General features: G+C 39.4%; 1 protein-coding gene across 1 annotated transcript in view; it reads left to right on the top strand.

Annotated features, from left to right (window-relative positions):
- RNF11 (ring finger protein 11) overlaps positions 1 to 21,332 on the top strand; it is a 33,584-nt gene extending 12,252 nt beyond the window's left edge. Inside the window, exons 2-3 of the mRNA XM_032297069.1 lie at positions 17,867 to 18,036; positions 19,248 to 21,332. Of these exons, the coding sequence (XP_032152960.1) occupies positions 17,867 to 18,036; positions 19,248 to 19,419 (342 nt within the window). The 3' untranslated portion in view covers positions 19,420 to 21,332. The remainder of the gene's footprint in view (positions 1 to 17,866; positions 18,037 to 19,247) is intronic.
- Positions 21,333 to 21,973: the final 641 nt, after the last annotated feature.

Here is a 21,973-nt window from a genome sequence, read left to right as displayed (position 1 = left end):
ATAAAGAAGAGCTGACAGAATTGTTTGAATACCCATATTCATTCCTACCACCTAAATTCTGCAGTAAACATTTTGCTGTATTTTCTTTCACATATACCTATTCATTCTCCTGTCAATCTATCCTGTTAATCTGCTTCAAAAAAAAAAAAAAAAAAAGTTGGCCAAATAGGTGTCCAAGTGGTTGCACTAATTTTCTGCTTGTGCTGACATGAGAGTTTCATTTGTGCCATATCTTCACCAGAACCTGATATTGTCAATCTTTATTTTTGAAATTTTTTTCAGCTTTGAAATATAATTGACATAATTATATATACTTGTGATGTACAACATGGTGTTTTAATAAACGTAGACATTGTGAAAAGATTACCACAGACAAGCTAATTTACAGATCCTTCACCACAGTTATGATTTGTTATTCTGAGAATATTTAAGATGTATTTCCATAGCAATTTTCAAGTATATACAATACTGTAGTTACTACGTTATAACAGATCTCCATAATTATAGATCTGTTTTATTTTAGACATTCTGATAGGTGTGGAGAAGTGTGGAAATGCAGTTGACCCTTAAACAACATAGAGTTGAACAGCATGGGTCTACTTACAATGCTGATTTGTTTAGTCAGATATATTGGAATTTTGTCATGGTGGATGCATAAAATACGTAGATGCTAGTGTGTTACATCATTTACTACCGTAAAGCATACACCTCTATTATAAAAAATTAAAGTTTGGGCTGGGCATGGTGGTTAATAGCTGTCATCCCAGACCTTTGGGAAGCTGAGGCAGGATGATTGTTTGAGCTCAGGAGTTTGAGACAGCCTGGGCAGCACTGTTTCCACAAAAAATCAAAAGTATTAGCTAAGGCTGGGCAAGGTGACTCACATGTGTAATCACAGCACTTTGGGAGGCCAAGGTAGGCAGATCACTTGAGGTCGTTTTTAATTGGGTTATCCGTTAAAACCTTGATTTATAGGAGTTTAAAGGGTATTTTACTAATAAAAAAGAATGGTAATTGTTCTCTGCATAATATTTAGAAAATAAGGCCAGGTGCAGTGGTTCAAGCCTGTAATCTCAGTGCTTTGGAATGCCAAGGCGAGAGGATCCCTTAAGGCCAGGAGGTTGAGACCAGTCTGGGCAGCGTACTGAGACCCTGACTCTACAAATAAGAAAAATGTTGGGTGTGGTGGCGTGCACCTGTAGTCCCCAGCTACTTGGAAGGCTGAGTGAGGCAGGAGGGTCACTTGAGCCTAGGAGCTCAAGGTTACAGTGAAATATGATCACACCACTACACTCCAGCCTGGGCAAGAGCAAGATCCTGTCTTTGTTTGTTTGTTTGTTGAGACTGAGTTTTGCTGTTGTTGCCCAGGCTAGAGTACAGTGGCGTGATCTCAGCTCACTGCAACTTCCGCCTCCCAGGTACAAGCAATTCTCCCTGCCTCAGCCTTCCAAGTAGCTGGGATTACAGGCGCATGCCACCACACCGAGCTTTGTATTTTTAGTAGAGACTGGGTTCCATCATACTGACCAGGCTGGTCTTGAACTCTGGACCTCAGGTGATCCGCCCACCTCAGCCTCCCAAAGTGCTGGGATTACAGGCATGAGCCACCATGCCTGGCCAATTCTGTCTCTTAAAAAACGAAAAGGAAATAAAGAATGGAAGGAAAGTAGAGAATGTGTTAGATCCTAGAATGCAAAGATAAATAAAATGATCTCCATGTTGTCAGTTTACCCACATTCTAGAGAGGAATGTAGGTAAATGGATATAAAATGCACTGCAATAAATTTTATGAAGAGGAAAGTTTAGGGTGCTATATTTGCTCAATACTTCATTATTTTTGCTTTCTTGATATTTTAAATAATACTATGAATGTTTAATGGATAAAATACTTCTTGTTTTAGAACATTTTATTAGTATATATTTTCTTAGGAATTGCTGGATCTGGCCAGGCACAGTGACTCATTCCTGTAATCCTAGCACTTTGGGAGGTGGAGGCGGGAGGATTGCTTAAGCCTAGGACTTGGAGACTAGCTTGGACAACACAGTGAGATCCCATCTCTAAAAAAAAGGGAAAGAACTGCTAAATCAGAGGATGTGAGGATTTTTAAGCCACACAATGAAACAATTGGATCATCCTAAATAATTTAAACCATGGAAAAGTATGTTCCACAAGAAAGCGTACCTGTTTAGTGACCAAAATGTGGAATTGATGAATATTGAGGGGGTTCCCCCTAAAACTTAACCCCCTTTGTGTTGACACATTCATGAGAATTTTGTTAATTAGGTTATAGGTTTTTTTTTTTTTTTTTGGTTTTTTTTTTTTTAAGAATCAAAGAATAAAACATGGTCTCCTTGATTAGGGTTAGATATCCCTTGCCAGCTCCTTGGATGAGTTTCTTTTCTTTTTCTGTTTTTGAAATGGAGTCTCACTCTTTTGCCCATGCCTGGAGTGCAGTGGTGTGATCTCCGCTCACTGCAACCTCTGCCTCCTGGGCTCAAGCAATTCTCCTGCCTCAGCCTCCCTAGTAGCTGGGACTACTGGTGCATGCCACTATGCTCCACTAATTTTTGGGGGTTTTTTTTAGACAGAATCTCATTCTGTCATCCAGGTTAGAGTCCAGTGGCAGGATCTTGGCTCACTGTAAGCTCTGTCCCCCTGAGTTCAAGTGATTCGCCTGCCTCTGCTGCCTCCCAAGTAGCTGGGATTATATAGGCACATGGCACCACTCCCAGTTAGCTACCACTCCCGGCTAATTTTTGTATTTTTAGTAGAGACAGAATTTCACTGTGTTGGCCAAGCTGATAAAGGCTCTTTGGGGGAGCTTTTGGTATTTTCAAGGAAGGGGGTCAAGCTTCATTCTTTTGCATGTGACTAGCCTGATGTGAAAATGGTTTTTCTTTTCTCATTGAATTATCTTGGTATTCCTGCCAAAGATCAGTTGTCTATAAATGTGAGAGTACATTTCTGGATTCTTCATTTCTGTTCCATGGGTCTGTATGTCTGTCGTTAGGCTAGTACTGTACTGTAGCTTTTGTAAGGTTTGAAATCAGAAAGTGAGTCTTTTTGTTCTCCCTTTTCAAGATTGTTATGGCTATTCTTAGTTCCTTGTATTTCCATGTGAATTTGGGATCAGCTGTCAATTTTTGTAAATGAGCCAGCTGAGACTTTGATAGGGTTACTTTTTTTTTTTTTAATAAGCCTACATTGAAATATTCAACGATTGCCCAAACATTATCACCATAAGCCCATAGTTTACCTTAGAGTTCATTCTTGGTGTTGTACATGGATTTGGCATGTATAATGACATGCATCCTCCATTATAGTATCATACATATAGTTGCACTGCTCTAAAAACTCTGTGTTCCATCTGTTCTGACAACCACTGATAGTTGTCTCTATAGTTTTGCCGTTTGCAGAATGTTTCATATTTGGAATCATACAGTATATAGCCTTTTCAGATTGGCTTCTTTCATGCAGTAATATGTATCTAAAGTTCCTCCATGTTTTTCATGGCTTGATGGCTCATTTCTTTCTTAGTGCTGAATAATATTCCATTTGCATTGATATAATAATTTATCCATTTGCCTACCCAAGGACACCATAGTTGCTTCCACATTTTGATAGTTATGAATAAAGCTCCTATAAACATTTGTTTGTGGGTTTTGGTTGGATGTAATTTTTCATCTCCTTTGGGTAAATACCAAAGGATGCAATTGCTGGATTAAATGGTAATAATATGTTTAGTTTTGAGAGAAGTAGCAAACTGTCAGCCAGAGCATACCATTTTGTCTTTGTTGTTGTTGTTGTTACTGTTTTTTTGAGATGGAGTCTCATTCCGTCACTCAGGCTGGAGTGTAGTGTGGTGTGATCTCGGCTCACCACAACCTCCACCTCCCTGGTTTAAGGGATTCTCATGCCTCAGCCTCCCGAGTAGCTTGGATTATAAGCATGTGCCACTGCACCCGGCTAATTTTTGCATTTTTAGTAGAGATGAGGTTTCACTATGTTGGTCAGGCTGGTTTTGAACTCCTGATCTCAGGTGACCCACCTGCCTTGGCCTCCCAAAGTGCTGAGATTACCGGCGTGAGCCACCACACCTGGCCACCAAGCGTACCATTTTGCATTCCCACCAGTAGTAGTAAATGAGTTTCTGTTACCCTATATCCTTGCTAGGATTTAGTGTCCGTGTTTTGAATTTTCACCATTCTGATAGATGTATAGCGGTATTTTGTTTTAATTTGCAGTTTTCAGTGCTTCTCAGCACCTCCCACCCACCTTAGCTGGGATAGGATGGCTGAGGGGCTAAAGTTGGGTAGTTCCCTTTCTCCAGGTAGGTTAAGTAAGCTCTGGTAAAAGTTTCTCCCAGAACTCTAAAAAGGTTGACTGGGCGCGGTGGCTGACGCCTTTAATCCACTGTCTCTACTAAAAACTGCCAAAAAAAAAAAAAGTTTTGCTTAAGGATAGGCTTATTAGGAGCAGAATACTCTGGCTTTTTTTTTTTTTTGAGACGGAGTTTCACTCATGTTACCCAGGCTGGAGTGCAATGGCGCAATCTCGGCTCACTGCAACCTCCGCCTCCTGGGTTCAGGCAATTCTCCTGCCTCAGCCTCCTGAGTAGCTGGGATTACAGGCACGCACCACCATGCCCAGCTAATTTTTTGTATTTTTAGTAGAGACGGGGTTTCACCATGTTGATCAGGATGGTCTCGATCTCTTGACCGGATGGTCTCGATCTGTTGACCTCGTGATCCACCCGCCTCGGCCTCCCAAAGTGCTGGGATTACAGGCTTGAGCCACCGCGCCCGGCCTACTCTGGCATTTTTAAAATGGTTTATTTTCCCCTCCACCTCATGGAAGCCCTCATGTGAGGACCTGGTAGAAGTTTTGGAGGTGGAATTCACAAAAGTGTGGGAGCCCCATTTGATTGGATCCACTTGAAATTTTTATTTTAATTTTATTTATTTTTTATTTTGTTTGTTTGTTTGTTTTGGAAATAGAGTCTTGCTCTGTGGTCCAGCATGGAGTATAGTGGCACAATCTCAGCTCACCCTCTGTCCGCCGGGTTCAAGCCATTCTTGTGACTCAGCCTCTCTTGAGCAGCTGGGATTACAGGTGTGCACCACCATACCCGACTAAATTTTGTATTTTTTATGGAGATGGGGTTTTGCTGCATTGCCCAGGCTGGTCTCAAGCTACTAGCCTCAAGTGATCTGCCTGCCTCAGCCTCCCAAATTGCTGGAATTACAGGCATGAACCACCGTGCCCAGCCTTGACTATTTATTATTATTAGCCATTCTGACTGGTGAGATGTTATCTCATTGTGGTTTTGATTTGCATTTCTCTCTTTTTTTTGAGACGGAGTCTTGCTTTGTCGCTCAGACTGGAGTGTAGTGGCATGATCTCAGCTCACTGCAAGCTCCACCTCATGGGTTCAAGCAGTTCTCCTGCCTTAGCCTTCTGAGTAGCTGGGATTACAGGCACCTGCCACCATGCCTGGCTAATTTTTGTGTTTATAGTAGAGACTGAGTTTCACCTTGTTGGCCAGGCTGGTCTCAAAATCCTGACTTCAGGTGATCCACGTGCCTCAGCCTCCCAAAGTGCTGGAATTACAGGCATGAGCCACTATGCCCGGCTGATTTATATTTCTCTAATGATCAGTGATACTCAGAATAGCACGAAATTTACAACATCAGTTATTTCTGGAATTTTCTGTGTAATATTTTCAGACCATGGTTGACCACAGTTAACTGAAACCTTGCAGTAAGTGGGGACTACTGGAGATGCTCTTCATTTTCTTTCTTTTTTTTTTTTTTTTTATCATCCTCTAAAATCTAGGTAGAAGAGATCCTCTTCGTTTTAAAGATGAACAAATAGGTTGGGCAGTAGATCAGGGCAGCTAGGAGAAATGCATTTAGACAATAGGGATAACTGCACAGTGAGGCAGAAAATATCATAATACACTAGATTTGGCTCAAAGGCAGTCACAGGAGCCTCTAGGATTTCATTTCCAGTAGAGTCCAGCAGAGGAATGGGATAATGGAATGAAGTAGGTTATAGTGATACTTGAAGTAATCAGACTCCTTTAAAATGAATTGGGTCTTCTAAAAATGTTTCATAAATCCCAAAGGTAGACACAACATATGGCACATACAGCGTTCCACTAAATTATCAGAAATATCCATATGTATAACACCTCTTTTCATTTGGAAGTGAACAGCCCTGCCTTAGCAAATTTCTCAAGTTAACAAAGTGTTTTCAGTGTCCCCATGTCTTTTCTATTCTCAGGTGGTGATTTCCTTTCTTTTGCCATTCTCTGTAATAGGAAATCTGTGCTCTCTAACCTTTCTCTTAAATTTATAGTGTAGTGATTACTAAGGCACCAGTTCCTATCAATTAAGGCTCATTTCAGTGTAATGTGGTTGTGTTTTATTTAGCATTACGTCCACTAGGCCCTGTACACCACTCTCTGCCCCATTTTCGTTAGACAGCTGGAGGCCTTGTTCAAAAAATAACTAGAAAAACGGACGTGTAACCCATCCTTTATGGCTTTCTTAAAGCGCCAGAAACTATCCAGCCTTGTTTTATCCTGTTTACTCTAAGATCCTAAGCCAGTGGTTCTCAACCAGGATGAATTTGCTCTCTAGGAAACATTTGGCAATCTAGAGACATTTTTTTTTGGTTGTCACAGCGTGGCAGGGAAGAGGGTGCTACTACTGGCATCTAGTGGATAGAGAGAGCTGCCAAACATCCTGTGATATACAGGACAGCCCCCTACAACAAAGAATTGTCTTACTAAAATGTCATTGCCCAGGTTGAGAAACTCTTCACTAAGCAAACCGTTTCCCTCTCTGACCTCAATTAGGTCCTTAAGTTTGTTTCTTCAACTGAAAAGTGGAGGTTATTGTATTTTTTCAAATGGTTGCAAAGATAAATGAATTTAAGGCATGGAAATATTTAGCACAGTGTCTGACACGCAATGGCAGTCTGCTGATTGAATAAATTAGGGTTTTAAAAAAATGTGGTGTAATGCAGCTTCTCATCCATCCTGATTCTCCTGCAAAAATTATCATGTTAAATGTTTTGATCCATTATCACTGTAAATCTTACATGTTATAGAAATTCTTGTATTTAGCATCAAAAACTTCCTAGACTGCCTCTTAAATATGTTTTGATATAAGCTTACCCCATTCTCCTTGTGCTTTTATTTTTGTGTAGCATTTCAAAGGCATCAATAGTTGTAATCTTAAAAGTCCCTAAAAGAAGAAATGATATTACTGTCAAGAACTAGTAAACCATACGTGAAAGATTTGTGGATTGTTTAGATTTTTATGGTATACCACTGTTTGCAAGGTGGTGTTAGGTGCTATGAATTAGGAGTTTATAAGTTTGGTTAATTGGCTGAGGCCCATTGTTGATGTGTTAATTTTTTTGTAAATTAGTTTTTAGCATACGGATCCTGTACAAGATAAATTTATGCCTTTAAACGTTTTAATTTTTTGGTATTGTAAATGTTGTTTATACTTCTTATTTTGGCTTCCAGTTCATTGCTGGTATTTACAAGTACAACTGATTTGTGTGTATGCTTTTAACCTGCAACGTTGCTGAATTCATTTGGGAGGTTTTGGTTAGAGTCCTTGGGATTTTCTAAATAGGCTCATGTCTGGTTGTCTCATTAATTAAAAAATTTTAGGATGTGTTTTGTAAAGCATTAATATTCAATTTTGGGTGTTTTCATTCTGAGGCTGATTTTCATCTAGGCCCCCTTTTAAACTTTCACAGCTTCTCCCTTTTCATCTTCACTCCCTTCCCCAGAAATCACTGAAATGACTTCTGAGCAAATTGTCATCTTATTTTACTGATTCAAAATTATTATCAGTTAAGTTTATTATATGCTGGAGGTAATAGAATAGTGCATCCAGAGTCTTGAATTATGTAGGACTATTTGTGTTAGTGAGCGAAGTCTTCTGTTTTTGGATTCTTGCACCTACTTTTTATTGATTTTTCTTTTTCTTATTGTCAGTTCATCTGCTGTTAGTGTGTCTGTCCTTGAAGTACCTCTTCCTGCTTCTGATAATTTGGCATGTTGGAAAACCAGATACTCAAGCTCATCACAGTATTTTCTATTGCCTGCCAAAAGAGAGAACTAGAGGCAGTGGCAGTTGAGTAAAGTAGCGTTTTCACTTGCAACTCTGTTCTGGGGTTTAGATACATGGGTACCTTACATTTTTTTAAGTTAAATTTTTTTTTAAAGTTTGTAACAAATTTGCTTAATAAAGTCCATTTTAGCAGGAAATTCACATGCATTTGAGAATTGAAAGAAAGAACCTTTAATGTTGATGTAAGCCTATCAGTGTTTCCTTTTTCATATATACCTCACCACCTCCTCTGTGTTTAATTATCTGGACTTTTTTCACATTCCTAGATTTTGTTTCTCAAAAATGCTTCTCCCTTAAAACATAATTTAATGAATGCCTTGTAAGATATAAGTTCTTAATCTCAAAGTAATCTTTAGATTGAGGAGCACTAAAATTGAGGTCCATAGACCCTTTAAGGTCAGGGATAGAACTGCTTTCAGTGTGACTGATTTCCTTAGTAATCTTATGTGTTCTATTTAAAAATGTTATCTGAAATAGCTTTCATCAGATTGCATAAGGTTTCTATGGCCCAAAAAAAAAAGTTTTAAGAATCCATGAGAGAATCCCAGAGTGAGCTCCTATCACTGCTGCCAGAAACCACAAAGCCTTTTGGGAATTCTGAACTCTGAACTCTTGAGTCACAGAGTTTTGATAGGTATGTGGTATTGGAATTCAGTTGAATTTTGCTATTCCAACATTTAGGTAAATTGTCAGACATCATTAAGATTTGCAGCGTGAAATGGGCCTATTTATTTACTTGTTTATTTATTTATTTATGTAGAGACAACGTCTTGCTCTCTTGCCCAGGATGGAGTGCAGTGGCATGATCTTAGCTCACTGCAGCCTCTGCCTCCCAGGTTCAAGCGATTCTCCTGCCTCAGTCTCCCACCATGCCCTGTCTGTGATAAGATTTTTAAATAAAAATTTCATGGTTTGTCACTGTGGCTCATGCCTGTAATCTCATCAGTCCTGGCTCACTGCAACCATTGTCTCTTCAGTTCAAGTGATTCTCCTGCCTTAGCCTCCTGAGTAGGTGGGATTACAGGCATGCACCGCCACCCCCAACTACCTTTTTTCCTATTTTTCAGTAGAGATGGCGTTTCACTTATGTTGGCCAAGCTGGTCTCAAACTCCTGGCCTCAGGTGATCCACCTGCCTTGGCTTCCCAAGTAGCTGAGGCTACAGGCACGTACGTACTACCACTCCTGGCAAATTTTTGTAGAGATGAGGTTTCGCCATATTGCCCAGGCTTGGATTACATGTGTGACCCACTGCACTTGGCCCCAAAACGGTTTTTAATCGATGATACTGGGATGCCTACATATAACCACATAGTTAAAGTGAAGTTAGACCCCTTTCTTACTATATGCAAAAACTAACTCAGAGTGGTTTATACGCCTAAAATGTAAGAGCTAAAACTTTGTAAACCTCTTAGTAAAGGACCAAGTACTCATGACCTTTGGTTTGGTAGAAACTTCTTAGGATACTGAAAGTAAAAGTAACCAAAGTTGAATTTCATTAAAATTTAAAATTTGTTTTTGAAAGAACACCATCAAGAAAGTGAAAAGATAATCCATAGGATGCAAGAAAATATTTGGGGTTGTTCATTTGTTTGTTTGTTTGTTTGTTGAGACAGAGTCTTCCCTCTGTCATCCAGGCTGGAGTGCAGCAGCACAGTCTTGGCTTATTGCAACCCTCCCTCCCAGGTTCAAGCAATTCTTGTGCCTTAGCCTCCCAAGTACAGCAGCTGGGATTACAGGTATGCACCACCACGCCCTGCCCAATTTTTTTTTTTTTTTTTTTTTTTTTTTTCAGTAGAGGAGATTTCACCATGTTGATCAGGCTGATCTTGAACTCCTCACCTCAGGTGATCTGCCCGCCTCAGCCTCAAAATATTTGTAAATCATTTGTCTGATAAAGGACTTGTGTCCAGAAGACAACAAAAAGATAATTTGCTGTCAGGGAAATGCAAATGAAAATTACAAATGAGATAGCACATCTTATCCACTTGAATGCTTATAATAAAAATAAGTTTAAGCAATGATGTAGAGAAACTGGAACATTCTATTTCACTATTTAAAATACACACTTCTGTGGTTTCCAGTGTGTTGAGAGTTACGCAACCATCACTTATCAATACAGCTCCCAGTGGGATTGTAAGATGGTGCAGGTGCTTTGGAAAAGTTTGGCAGTTGTGCAAAAGGTTTTGCGGAGTTCCTCTCCTTCGTATATCTACCCAATAAAATGAAAACATGTACAAAAACTTGTATGTGAATCTTCATAACAGTATTCACAGTAGCCAAAAAGTGGAAACAACCCATACCTATCAGTGCCTAAACAAAATGGTGGTGGGTTATTCAGTGATAAAAAGGATTGCAATTCTGATAAATGCTGCATCATGGGTGAACTCTGAAAACATGCTAAGTGAAAGGCTAGCCGCAAAAGACTGCATATTAGTATGATTCCATATACAAGCATACCTTGTTTTATTGCACTTCATAGGTTGGTGTGTATATTTACACAACTTGAAGGTTTGTGGCAACTCTGTATGAAACAAGTCTATTGGTACCATTTTTCTAGGAGCTCACTTCATTTCTCTGCCACATTTGGTTATTCTCATGCTTTCAAACCCTTTCATTATTAGATCTTTTATGGTGATCTGTGATCAGTTCTATTAGGGTGGTCTGCAACGAAACCCACACATCTGAGTAATGCTTATCTGTTAAATGTCCAGGATAGGCAAATCTACAGGGACAAAAAGCAAATTAGTAGTAGCCTAGGTCTGGGGAGTTTGGGGGAGTGACTGTTAGTGAGTACCCTTTCTTTGAGGGGTAATGAAAATGTTCTAAAATTGATAAGTGATGGTTGTATAACTCTGAACACACTGGAAACCATTGAAGTGTGTATTTTAAATAGGGAAATAAAGTGTGAATTATATCTCTAAAGTGTTACAGTTAATGGAAGCCTTTTACCTTATCATGATACTGTATTTCCTCAATGCTGAGATGTAATTTTTAAGGATGAGCTTAGTTGCTCACTCCTGGGATCCCAGCAGTTTGGGAGGCCAAGGCAGGAGGATTCCTTGAGCCTAGGAATTTGAGACCGGCCTAGGCAACATAGTGAAAACCCGTCTCTACAGAATTTATTTTTTTAATTAACTGGGCGTGGTGACATGGGCCTGTAGTCCCAGCTACTCAGGAGGGTGAGGTGGGAAAATCACTTGAGCCCAGGCAGTCAAGGCTGCAGTGAGCCAAGACTGTGCCACTGCACTCCAGCCTGGGTAACAGAATGAGACCCTATCTAAAAAAAAAAAAATCGTATTTATCAGGATGATAGATGTGATGCCGGCTTTTAAATCTCTGTAATTGTTCAGGAACTTCATCAGAGCTAATCTGGGGGGTTTTGTTTTGGTCAAGATTCATAGAACATCAGAACTAGAATATACATTGAGACGAACTATTCTAAATCCTCCATTTTATGGTCCTAAGTGTCAGTCTGGCAAAATTCAGAGAAAACATTTCCAAGTAGGAGATTGCAGCTGGGAAGAAGGTGGTGCCAGCAGCAGCTTGTAAGGATATAAAGAGAAAGATCAGAAGAGCTGGCTCTTATTTCCTACTGGAGTATAAGATACAGCTTTTGGTGACAAGCTACATTCTTTAGTAGTGACTTTATTTTTCCTTTACCACAAACCAGACTTGTACTACTATTTCCAGCCTCAGCACATTATTTAGGCACTTCCCCACTGCATTGTTTTAGTTTCTGAAATGGTATCATATTCCCTAAATTGAATCCAACTTTTAATGTAGTGCCCTTCAGACAGACACGTTTCACATTCATCTGTTTGTGTCTTCTTGGGTTAAACCACCTAAGATTAGGGCCCAATACATTCTTGACAATATCCATCATTTTATAGATGCTTCATTTACATATTAACAGACAACTGGAATGCTACAGAGGTTTTTCTCATCAGATCAGACCTTGCGGTTTTTGATGTCTGACCCTATCTTTTGGCTGGGCACGGTGGCTCACACCTGTAATCCCAACACTTTGGAAGGCTGAAGCGGTGGATCACTTGAGGCCAGGAATTCGAGACCAGGCTGGCCAACATGATGAAATCCTGTCTCTACTAAAAATACAAAAATTAGCCGGGCATGGTGGCACGTGCTTTTACTCTCAGCTACTTGAGGTTGAGGCAGGAGAATTGCTTGAACCTGGGAGGTTGGATTGCAGTGAGCCAAGATCGCGCCACTGCATTCCAGCCTGGGTGACAGAGTGAGACCCTATCTTCGCTCCTGCTTCAGCATATTTTAAAATCCTGTCTTCCATTTCTATTCTAGCCCCTTACATGCTGCTGCATTTTTCCACAATGCATATTTTAATTTTAAATTATTCCTTCTCTCCTTTTCTTAAAGGCAGATGATTTCCTTTGGATTCTCTCTCTTTCTTTTGCCTGCAGACATATGGAGAACTAAAGAAAGTACTAAGAAAAAGATTGTTTAAATTTATTTGAAATGTATTTACTTCTCTGTGAATTCTATCTTTCTCAAAATTTAAACTCACAGGGCAAGCCCATGTGTGTCTCCTAATCAACAATGAGGAAATAGTAGTTAGATAAGACTGTATAAGACATTTAAGTAGATGATGATGGAAAAGGGAAGAGAGGAAGTCAGGGATCAGGAATGATGTCTATCTCCAGGGACTAGTGGGGTGGTGGTGTCAGAGAAGAGCCCATATATTGAGCCCTTTATCTTGGTAAGTGCTTTACTTATCTGCTTATTTCTTACAATACTCTTTTTTTTTTTTTTTGAAATGGATTCTAGCTGTGTGGCCCAGGCTGGAGTGCAGTGGCATGATCTCCACTCACTGCAACCTCTGACTCCCAGGTTCAAGTGATTCTCATGCCTCAGCCTTCCTAGTAGCTGGAATTACAGGCATGTATTACCATGCCTGGCTAATTTCCGTGTTTTTAGTAGAGATGGGCTTTCACCATATTGTCCAGGCTGGCCTCAAACTCCCTACCTCAAGTGATCTACCTTCCTTGGCCTCCCAAAAGTGTTAGAAAGGATTACAGGAGTGAGCCATCATGCCCAGCTCAGCCCAACACTTTTTTTTTTAAGACAGTCTTATTCTGTCACCCAGGCTGGAGTGCAGTGGTGTGATCTCAGCTCACTGCAACCTCTGCCTCCCAGGTTCAAGCAATTCTTGTGTCTCAGCCTCCCGAGTAGCTGGGATTACAGGCACGTACCACTACGTCTGGCTAATTGTTTTTGCATTTTTAGTAGAGATGGGGTTTTGCCATGTTGGTCAGGCTGGTCTCAAACTCCTGACCTCAAATGATCCACCTGCCTCAGCCTCCCAAAGTGCTGGGATTTACAGGGGTAAACCACCGCACCTGGCCTCCAGTGCTTTAAGATGGGTATTTGTCTGTTTTGCTGATGAGGAATCTTAACGCTCAGATGTTAAGAAGCTTGCCGAAGGCCACATGCATAATTAAATGCCAGAGCAGAAATTCCAGGAAATGCCTATGCTCTTTCCATTATGCTTTTTTGTTCATTAACCTAGGTAGGGGGCATAGAAATTCTGAGTTTGAGAAGCACCTGGAAGTATATTTGGTTTGGTTTTGGACCTGTTGAAGTTACCGTGGGATGGGTAGGTAGAACTTTGAAAGAGGCAACAACCCAGGTATTTTCACTTTGGACAATGTTGGGTGTAATTTATATCAAGTTTTTCTTTTTTATTGTTACATAATCCAAATAATTAGCCATTTCCTTTTTCTTTTTGAGACAGCAATTTTTCTTTTTCTTTTTGTTATATTTTTTTTTAATCCAAATCATTAGCAATTTTTCTTTTTTTCTTTCACTTTGTGACCCAAGCTGGAGTACAGTGGCGCAGTCTCATCTCACCATAGCTCAACCTCCTGGGCTCAAGCAATCCTGCTGCCCCAGCCCTCCAACTAGCTGGGACTAGAGGTGTGCGTCACCACGCCTGGCTGATTTTTGTATCTTTTATAGAGACCGGGTTTCACCATATTGCCCGGCTGGTCTCAAACTCCTAAGCTCAAGCTATCTACCTGTCTTGGCCTCCCAAACTGCAAGGCTTACAGGTGTGAGCCACTGTGCCAGGCCCATTAGCAATTTTTAATAGCATATTTACAAAGTTCTAATATGTATATAATATATATTGCAAGAACATAAGTGCTTTGATTTAGATTATTCAGTTCTATAATTATGTTGAGTCCCAACTACCTGCCAGACACCGTGCTGAGTAGGTAGTAAACATTGGTAAGCAAAACAGACACAGCCCCTGCCCTTATCAAACTACCCAGATAGCCTGGGCACAGTGGCTCTTGCCTATAATCTCCCCACTTTGGGAGGCCAAGGCTGGCAGATTGCTTGAGGCCAGGAGTTTGAGACCAGCCTGATCAGTGAGACACTGTCTCTATCAAAACCAAAAAAACTGTTGGGTGCGGTGGTGCATACCTGTAATCCCAGCTCCTGGAAGGGCCATGATGGGAGGATCACTTGAGCCCAGGAGTTGGAGGTTGTAGTGAGATTTGTTTGTATACTTTTTATCATTAGATCCATATTTAGGCCCTGAAACAGGCTAATCAAAATATTTAGGTTTTGTTTTTTGTTTTTTCCAATTTGTTTTCAGCTGGGAATGAAACACAGTAGCTTGGCAAATACAAAGTTGGAGCACAACCTAGCACTGGCATTGGAGGTCCTCAAAACAATCCCCAGATTTGGTGATTCAATAGGACTCATGGGACTTAGTATATAATCTTATTTACAGCTATGATTTGTTACAGCAAAGAATCAAAGCAAAATCAGCTAAGGGAAAAGGTGCTTTGGTCCAAAGGGAACTAAGCATAAGCTTCCAAGAGTCGTCTCCTAGTGGAGTCACAAGGACATGCTTAATTCCTTCAACATGTATGAAAGGTTTTCTGCCAGAGCCGCTCATTTGAATCTCAGTGCTCCAGGTACTGATTAGGCACCCACTGCCTAACACGTGACAAAATTTCAGATTCCCAGAGGGAAAGCAGGTGTTGAACACTGTGTAAACCATATATATAGTGTTTATATAGAGAGGCAGCAGATAGTGACTGGTGGGAACCACCCCCAAATCCACACCATTTTTTGTTGTTGTTGATAAGAGTCTGGCTCCGCTCTGTAGCCCAGGCTGGAGTGCAGTGGCAAGATCTCGGCTCACTGCAGTCTCCGCCTCCTGAGTTCAAGCAGTTCTTCTGCCTCAGCCTCTCGAGTAGCTGGGATTATGGGCATGCACCATCATGTCCAACAATTTTTGTATTTTTAGTAGAGATTTTGTATTTTCACCATGTTGGCCAAACTAGTGTTGAACTCCTGACCTCAGGTGAGGAGTTTCAGCCTCTCAAAGTGCTAGGATTACAGGTGTGAGCCAACGTGCCCAGCTATCACATATTTTTTAAATTGTTGTTTTTATATCCCTGTGTAATCTTCTACTCGCTCAGTGACTTTGAACCAACAATTGAATCAAGATCCCATTTTGCTGCCTAGAAAATCAGTGGCTCTCTAGTTATGAAACAGTTGATAACTCAGATATCAAGCCATTTTTAAACAAGTATCATGGGAATTAAAATTTAAAATTAGGCATTTGTGGTAAGAAGGGTGAGGCCACATTCATCTTTAAAATATCAGGAGATCTTAGTCATTTCCTTCCCTCTCTGGGTCTCTGAAAATTTGCATGTAAACTGAAATTAGATTGTTGAATCATTTTAAATATCTAAAAGATACGGAGAGGGTTCCTTTGTTTTAACAACAACAACAACAAAAATACCAAAGGAGAAAATACACTCATAACATGAATTAAAAGATAGTTTTTATTCTTTAATGTTTATTAATGTTTCCCCATAAAGTAGAGCTTTCCTTTTCTGTTCTGCTTTTTGTGTTCTCTACACATATGGGAACCACAAGACTCAAGAAATCTAGCCTTTGAAAAACCCATAGTTGGAGTTTATTTGCTCTAAAACAATTTAGTTTTTTTCGTTAGGTTCAAGGATTTAAGAGACCCTTTATATTATCCATAGTTGTAAACCAATTTGTTCCCAGTTTGCATGTGAATGGCAGCTCATCAAAACTGGTCAAATAGGGCTGGGGCTGAGTTTCAGGAAGGTAGTCTAGACTCGAAATGGTAATTCAAGGGTTGAAGAACTCAGCTGGCAGAGATCACAGCAGAGGCCAAGAGTTTCTAGTATTCAAAGAGAATCCAGAAAGCCAGGACCAAAGCCAAGGACAGTAGCACTTAGCAAAGCAGAGAGTCATGATGGGGAGAATCATGATGATGAGATGTTAGAATAATTCACAAATATTGGCATTTACAAAGCTCTTAGTTATCTCATGACTGTACCCACTCTCAAAAGTGGGTGTTATCTCCTTTATTCAAAGACATTAAGACACTTGGTTCAAGCAACCATAGTAAGTAGCTGAGCTGAGACTGAAATCTTATAATTTAATTCTTCAGACTGAAAATCTCACCTTCTAAGATAGTAGTGTTTTTCAGACTGTTCTGTTGATTCTGAGCATTCTGCAGAGGTAACCAAGGTGAGGGCACGCGGATGGGGAGTCTCATCCCTCCTAGGTCACACTCCATCCCAGCTTCATTCCACCGGAATTGCTCAGTATTACCATTATAGGCCAGGCCCCATGGCACACCCCTGTGGTCCCACTACTCAGGAGGCTGAGGTTGGAGGATTGCTTGAGCCCGGGAGGTTGAGTTTACATTAAGTTGTGTTTCTGCCACTGTGCTTTTTTTTTTTCGTTTTTAAAGGCAAAGAAGCTCTTTATTGTTATTATTATTACACTTTAAGTTCTGGGGTACCTGTGCACAATGTGCACATTTGCTACATAGGTATACACATGCCATGGTGGTTTGTTGCATCCATCATCCCATCATCTGCATTAGGTATTTCTCTTAATGCTGTCCCTCCCTAGTCCCCCACCCTCCAACAGGCCCTGGTGTGTGATGTTCACCTCCTTGTGTCCATGTGTTCTCATTGTTCAGCTCCCACTTAAGAGTGAGGACACGTGGTGGTTGGTTTTCTATTCTTGTGTTAGTTTGCTGAGAATAATGGTTTCCAGCTTCATCCATGTCCCTGCAAAGGACATCAACTCATCCTCTTTTATCTATCACTGCACTTAAGCCTGGGCAACAAAGGGAGACCCTGTCTCAAAAAAAGTGGGGGTTATAAACATGATTTCTTTGAGCAAAATTGTTTTGTGTAAAAAATTCACTGGATTAGGAGCCACAGAATTCTAATTCCAGTACTGACAATTATTTGACTGTAGGCAAGCTTGGTCCTATAAAATGGAAGAGTTGGTCTTAGATAACATTTAGATTTATTTTTGCCATAGTCCAATCCATTAAAAAATTTTTTTAAATTATTTTTAGAGATGAGGTCTTGCTATGTTGCCCAGACTGGTCTCTTATGTGGAAATAGTTCAGTTAGCATTCCATGCCAGTTCTTCAGTGAAGTCTGTGTTTATATCCTTTAGGTAGATAGCTAAATGTGAATGTTTTGGTGTGTGTATGTTTTGTTGTTAAGGCAGAGTGAAACATAGTCACACCGCTGTGCATCACCCCAGCTTCCTACCCTTCCCAGAGTTCCCTTTCTCTTCTATCTCTGACCAAAAAATAAAAAAAAAACCCACAAAAGGTTTCATAAAAATCTTTTCCCTCTATTTTTGTATTTTAGGAACAAGTTCCAGTTCCAGTCTACCACCCAACACCTAGCCAGACTCGGCTAGCAACTCAGCTGACTGAAGAGGAACAAATTAGGATAGCTCAAAGAATAGGCCTTATACAACATCTGCCTAAAGGAGTTTATGACCCTGGAAGAGATGGATCAGAAAAAAAGATCCGAGAGTAAGTTTTAATTTGTACATTTCAAAGTTTTATTTTCAGAAATTCACTTTTAAAAAATTTGCGTTTTCTCTTGCACTTTAGACAGTAAGACATTTAATATATTGAAACACTTCATTTAATGCAAGGATATATTTAATTTTTTTTTAATAGCTCTTATTACTGGCTACTAACAAGAGAATGCTATAATGTAGTAATTAAGAATTTTCACAGGCGGGGCACAGTGGCTCACGCCTGTAATCCCAGCACTTTGGGAGACTGAGGTGGGCAGATCACTTGAGGCCAGGAGATTGAGACTAACCTGGCCAACATGGTGAAACCTTGTCTCTACTAAAAATACGAAAATTAGCCAGGCATGGTAGCCTGCGCCTATAATCCCAGCTACTTGGGAGGCTGAGATGGGAGAATCACTTGAAACTCTTTCTCAAAAATAAAATAAATAAAAAGCTGGGCACGGTGGCTCACGCTTGTAATCCCAGCACTTTGGGAGACCAAGGTGGGAGGATCACAAGGTCAAGAGATGAAGACCATCCTGGCCAACATGGTAAAACCGTGTCTCTACTAAAAATACAAAAATTAGCTGGGCATGTGGCTAACGCCTGTAATCCCAGCTACTTGGGAGGCTGAGGCAGGAGAATTGCTTGAACCCAGAAGGCAGAGGTTGCAATGAGCCAAGATTGCACCACTGCACTACAGCCTGGGCGACAGAGCAAGACTCCATCTCAAAAAGAGGAAAGTTAATGAAGACAGCTTTAACTTACAGCAGCCCAGTAAGTAGGCTGAAGCTAGTGTTTCTGTTTTTACAGGTAGTTATTAAAATGAAAATTATCTTACTCTAGGATTACACTAAATAGTACAAGGAAACAAAGTTGATCCAACTGATGCTTTTCTACCTAAAGTAATCCCATTCTCCTTCTGCTATAGTATGTAGCTGTTTAACAAGCACACCAGTAGATGTGATCCATATGGAATCCATTTCCCTTTGCTCTGTTGATTGCTCCTAAGTCCTGCAAATTCTCAGGGATTGAAATAAGAGACTGTGGATAGATCAATGTTAGGAAAAAAATCAGTTTGCATGCTTTGGTGATAAGATGACAGGCAAAGCCTTCAGCTGTGTTATTCAGATTAACACTGTCTTTAATGGGATTTAAAGCATTTTCTGAATAGGACACTTCTGAAAATGCCTTCTGATATCTCTCCATTGCTCCCAACAGGTGTGTGATCTGTATGATGGACTTTGTTTATGGGGACCCAATTCGATTTCTGCCGTGCATGCACATCTATCACCTGGACTGTATAGATGACTGGTTGATGAGATCCTTCACGTGCCCCTCCTGCATGGAGCCAGTTGATGCAGCACTGCTTTCATCCTATGAGACTAATTGAGCCAGGGTCTCTCATCTGACTTCAAGTGAACCATCATTTTTGGTGGTTTTGATCTTTTGTCACTGAGCCCAAAGAGCCAGGGATTAGGAATTAAGATCATGCACAAAAGTTTCCTAAAAATTCCTGGATGGCTGCAGATGTTGGGGGAAAAGTACGTGATATTTTAGAAACTTAGAGGGAAAAGTAGGATGGTATTTTTATGTAAAGCCTTGACCCAATGTTTAAAAATATAATTGTATTTAGATCTTGTTATTGCTCCAGTACATAGGAATTGTGTAAAGTGTTACAGCAGCTGTATTTGTTTAAATTGTGTGTATTAAAGATTAGGAAAAAGATAGTAGTTTTTTTCCTAAATGAAATAACTTTCCTCTCTTCCCCCTCCCTACCCAAATTCTTTTCTGAAGTTGCTGGCATTTGGGTCAAGGTTTTATTAAAAGCTACATTTTATAACACTGGCACACAAAAAAAGTAGTTTTAAGCTTGTTTGCACAGTTCTTTTTTTCCATTGGAAATGGAATTCATTGCCTTAGGTCTTTTTAAATAGTGTATTATTATCGTTGGGGCTGGCTCTATGCTTGAAAACCAGTTTATTTATAACCTGTTATAAGTGCTATATTCTGTTTGCAGTTAGGAAATGCAGAATTCAAAGTGATCTCCTAGCTTGTAAGCAAACTGAGATGCACTATCCCTTTTCTATAAAAAATAAGTTAATGTGTCAAGAAACCAACTCTATTAAAGTGGGGTTTGATATTACCCTTTCCTATGTGTTTTACCTGATTATTTTTGTTGTTAATATGGTGATAATGGAAAAGTCAAGTAAAATTTAAAATATTAAGAATTCTGATTTATTGAGATTGAATTATGCCACCACATTTATGTAAAAATGAAGGTGGCACTGTGGTGAGACCTAATGAGAAATAGTTACTCAGTTGTAACAATTTTGATTTCTCTTTCCTGTGACCTCTTCCCTCTTGTCTTGAACCATAGCAAAAGGATACTGCATCTCTCATTACTGTAGTGCTGAGGTTATTGAAGTTCTATAAAACACATCTCAGTCTCTGTTTCTTGGAAAGGAATCTATTACATCCTGCTAGCTGACTGACAGAACTAAGCAGGGACAATAAAGATAATTGTATTTTATGTTTTGCACACAAATGCAGAATTTGTATAACCACATGACTTCATAGTTGTGATCTCAGAAAAGAAGGAATTTCTCCTTTGTTTCTTGCAGTTAATGTAAGAATACTTTAAATCTCTAAGCTTCTGAAGTGTTAGAGGTAGAGATGGTCTAGTAAAGATGTAGTAGTAATGTTTTATCCATTTAGCATGTGTTTATTTTTTTCGTATGTACTCAAAGGTGACTTACTCACCTCAGTGATATTACAGCTAAAAAAATCATTCATTAGCAAAAGGAAAAGTGGTCTCAACCTAACATCAGAAGTGTTTCTTATTATTTTATATTGAGTTGAATATTGGACTCTTAACACTTTCCCACATACAAAACAGTGTCATGAAGTTTCTTCATAATTGCATTATAGAGAAATGTAGTATGTCATTAAGTACTTTGTAAAAATTTGACATTCAACTGTAGTATCCATATGTTGGTCAAATTTCCTTATGAGCCCCATGATGGAAAGACTTAAAGATGAATTTGAGAAAAATTGCAAGAAATTAGATTATCGGGTTCTGTTAAATTGTTACATGTATCTTGCTTAAACTTCTGTTTATTAATTTATATCCACCCAATTACATAAAGAAAATTTGGAGGAAACAACTGAAGTTGTGCAATATTTTCTGTGATAATTGCTTTTTTTATTCTTGTGTTTTCTACTTAAACATGATGTCTGTCATCAAGTATTATAGTCAGACTTTCTTTTTTTCTAGATTGTTAAAATTGGTAAATGAACGTGTTTTAAAATCATCTTTCATGTTGCAGTTAGTCTTTCTTTTCATTGCAAGTCTTCTTTCACAGAAGTTTGGTAATATTGAAGGAAGTAGCATTGGGCAGAATGTGTCTTTTTTAGGCACTTTGTATTATTCTCAACCTACAATGTTAAGAACCATCAATTTTGACTTTTACTAAGTTGTTAAATAAAGTTATAATACAGCTGTGAAGGGCTAGAGTTAATTACATAAGTATTCCCCATATATTTTAAAATAGTTGTGTATGATAATTATTTTAAAATAGCTCTAGGTATATACGTGTGTGTGTGTGTGTGTGTGTGTGTGTGTGTGTACACACACACATTTGTTGGAAGTATTTTCTGTTGTTTGGCATTTAATATCATTTAAACATATACTTAGGCTTGATAGCATCAAAGTTTCTAAAACCAAACAATAGTTGTAACCTCTTTATCTAGATATGGGGAAGATACGTTCAAGCTTGCTGTGGGATTTGAAATTTCTGAAAAGCCTAACCAGGAAGAAACAAAAGAATCTTATCCTTTTGAATGCAAAACCCAGTAAGTTGAAATACTTTCAGATATTTGCAGTTTAGCTAACACAAACTTTAAAAAGATTCTATGAGTGTTCTTTATAGGGAATCTCTTCAGTC

This window comes from Sapajus apella, unplaced genomic scaffold, assembly GCF_009761245.1.
Source record: "Sapajus apella isolate SASKATOON/1434 unplaced genomic scaffold, GSC_monkey_1.0 scaffold36, whole genome shotgun sequence".
In the NCBI taxonomy this organism is placed as follows: domain Eukaryota; kingdom Metazoa; phylum Chordata; class Mammalia; order Primates; family Cebidae; genus Sapajus; species Sapajus apella.
The sequence above is the reverse complement of the archived record's forward strand: the minus strand, read 5'-3'. Positions and strand labels throughout refer to the sequence as shown.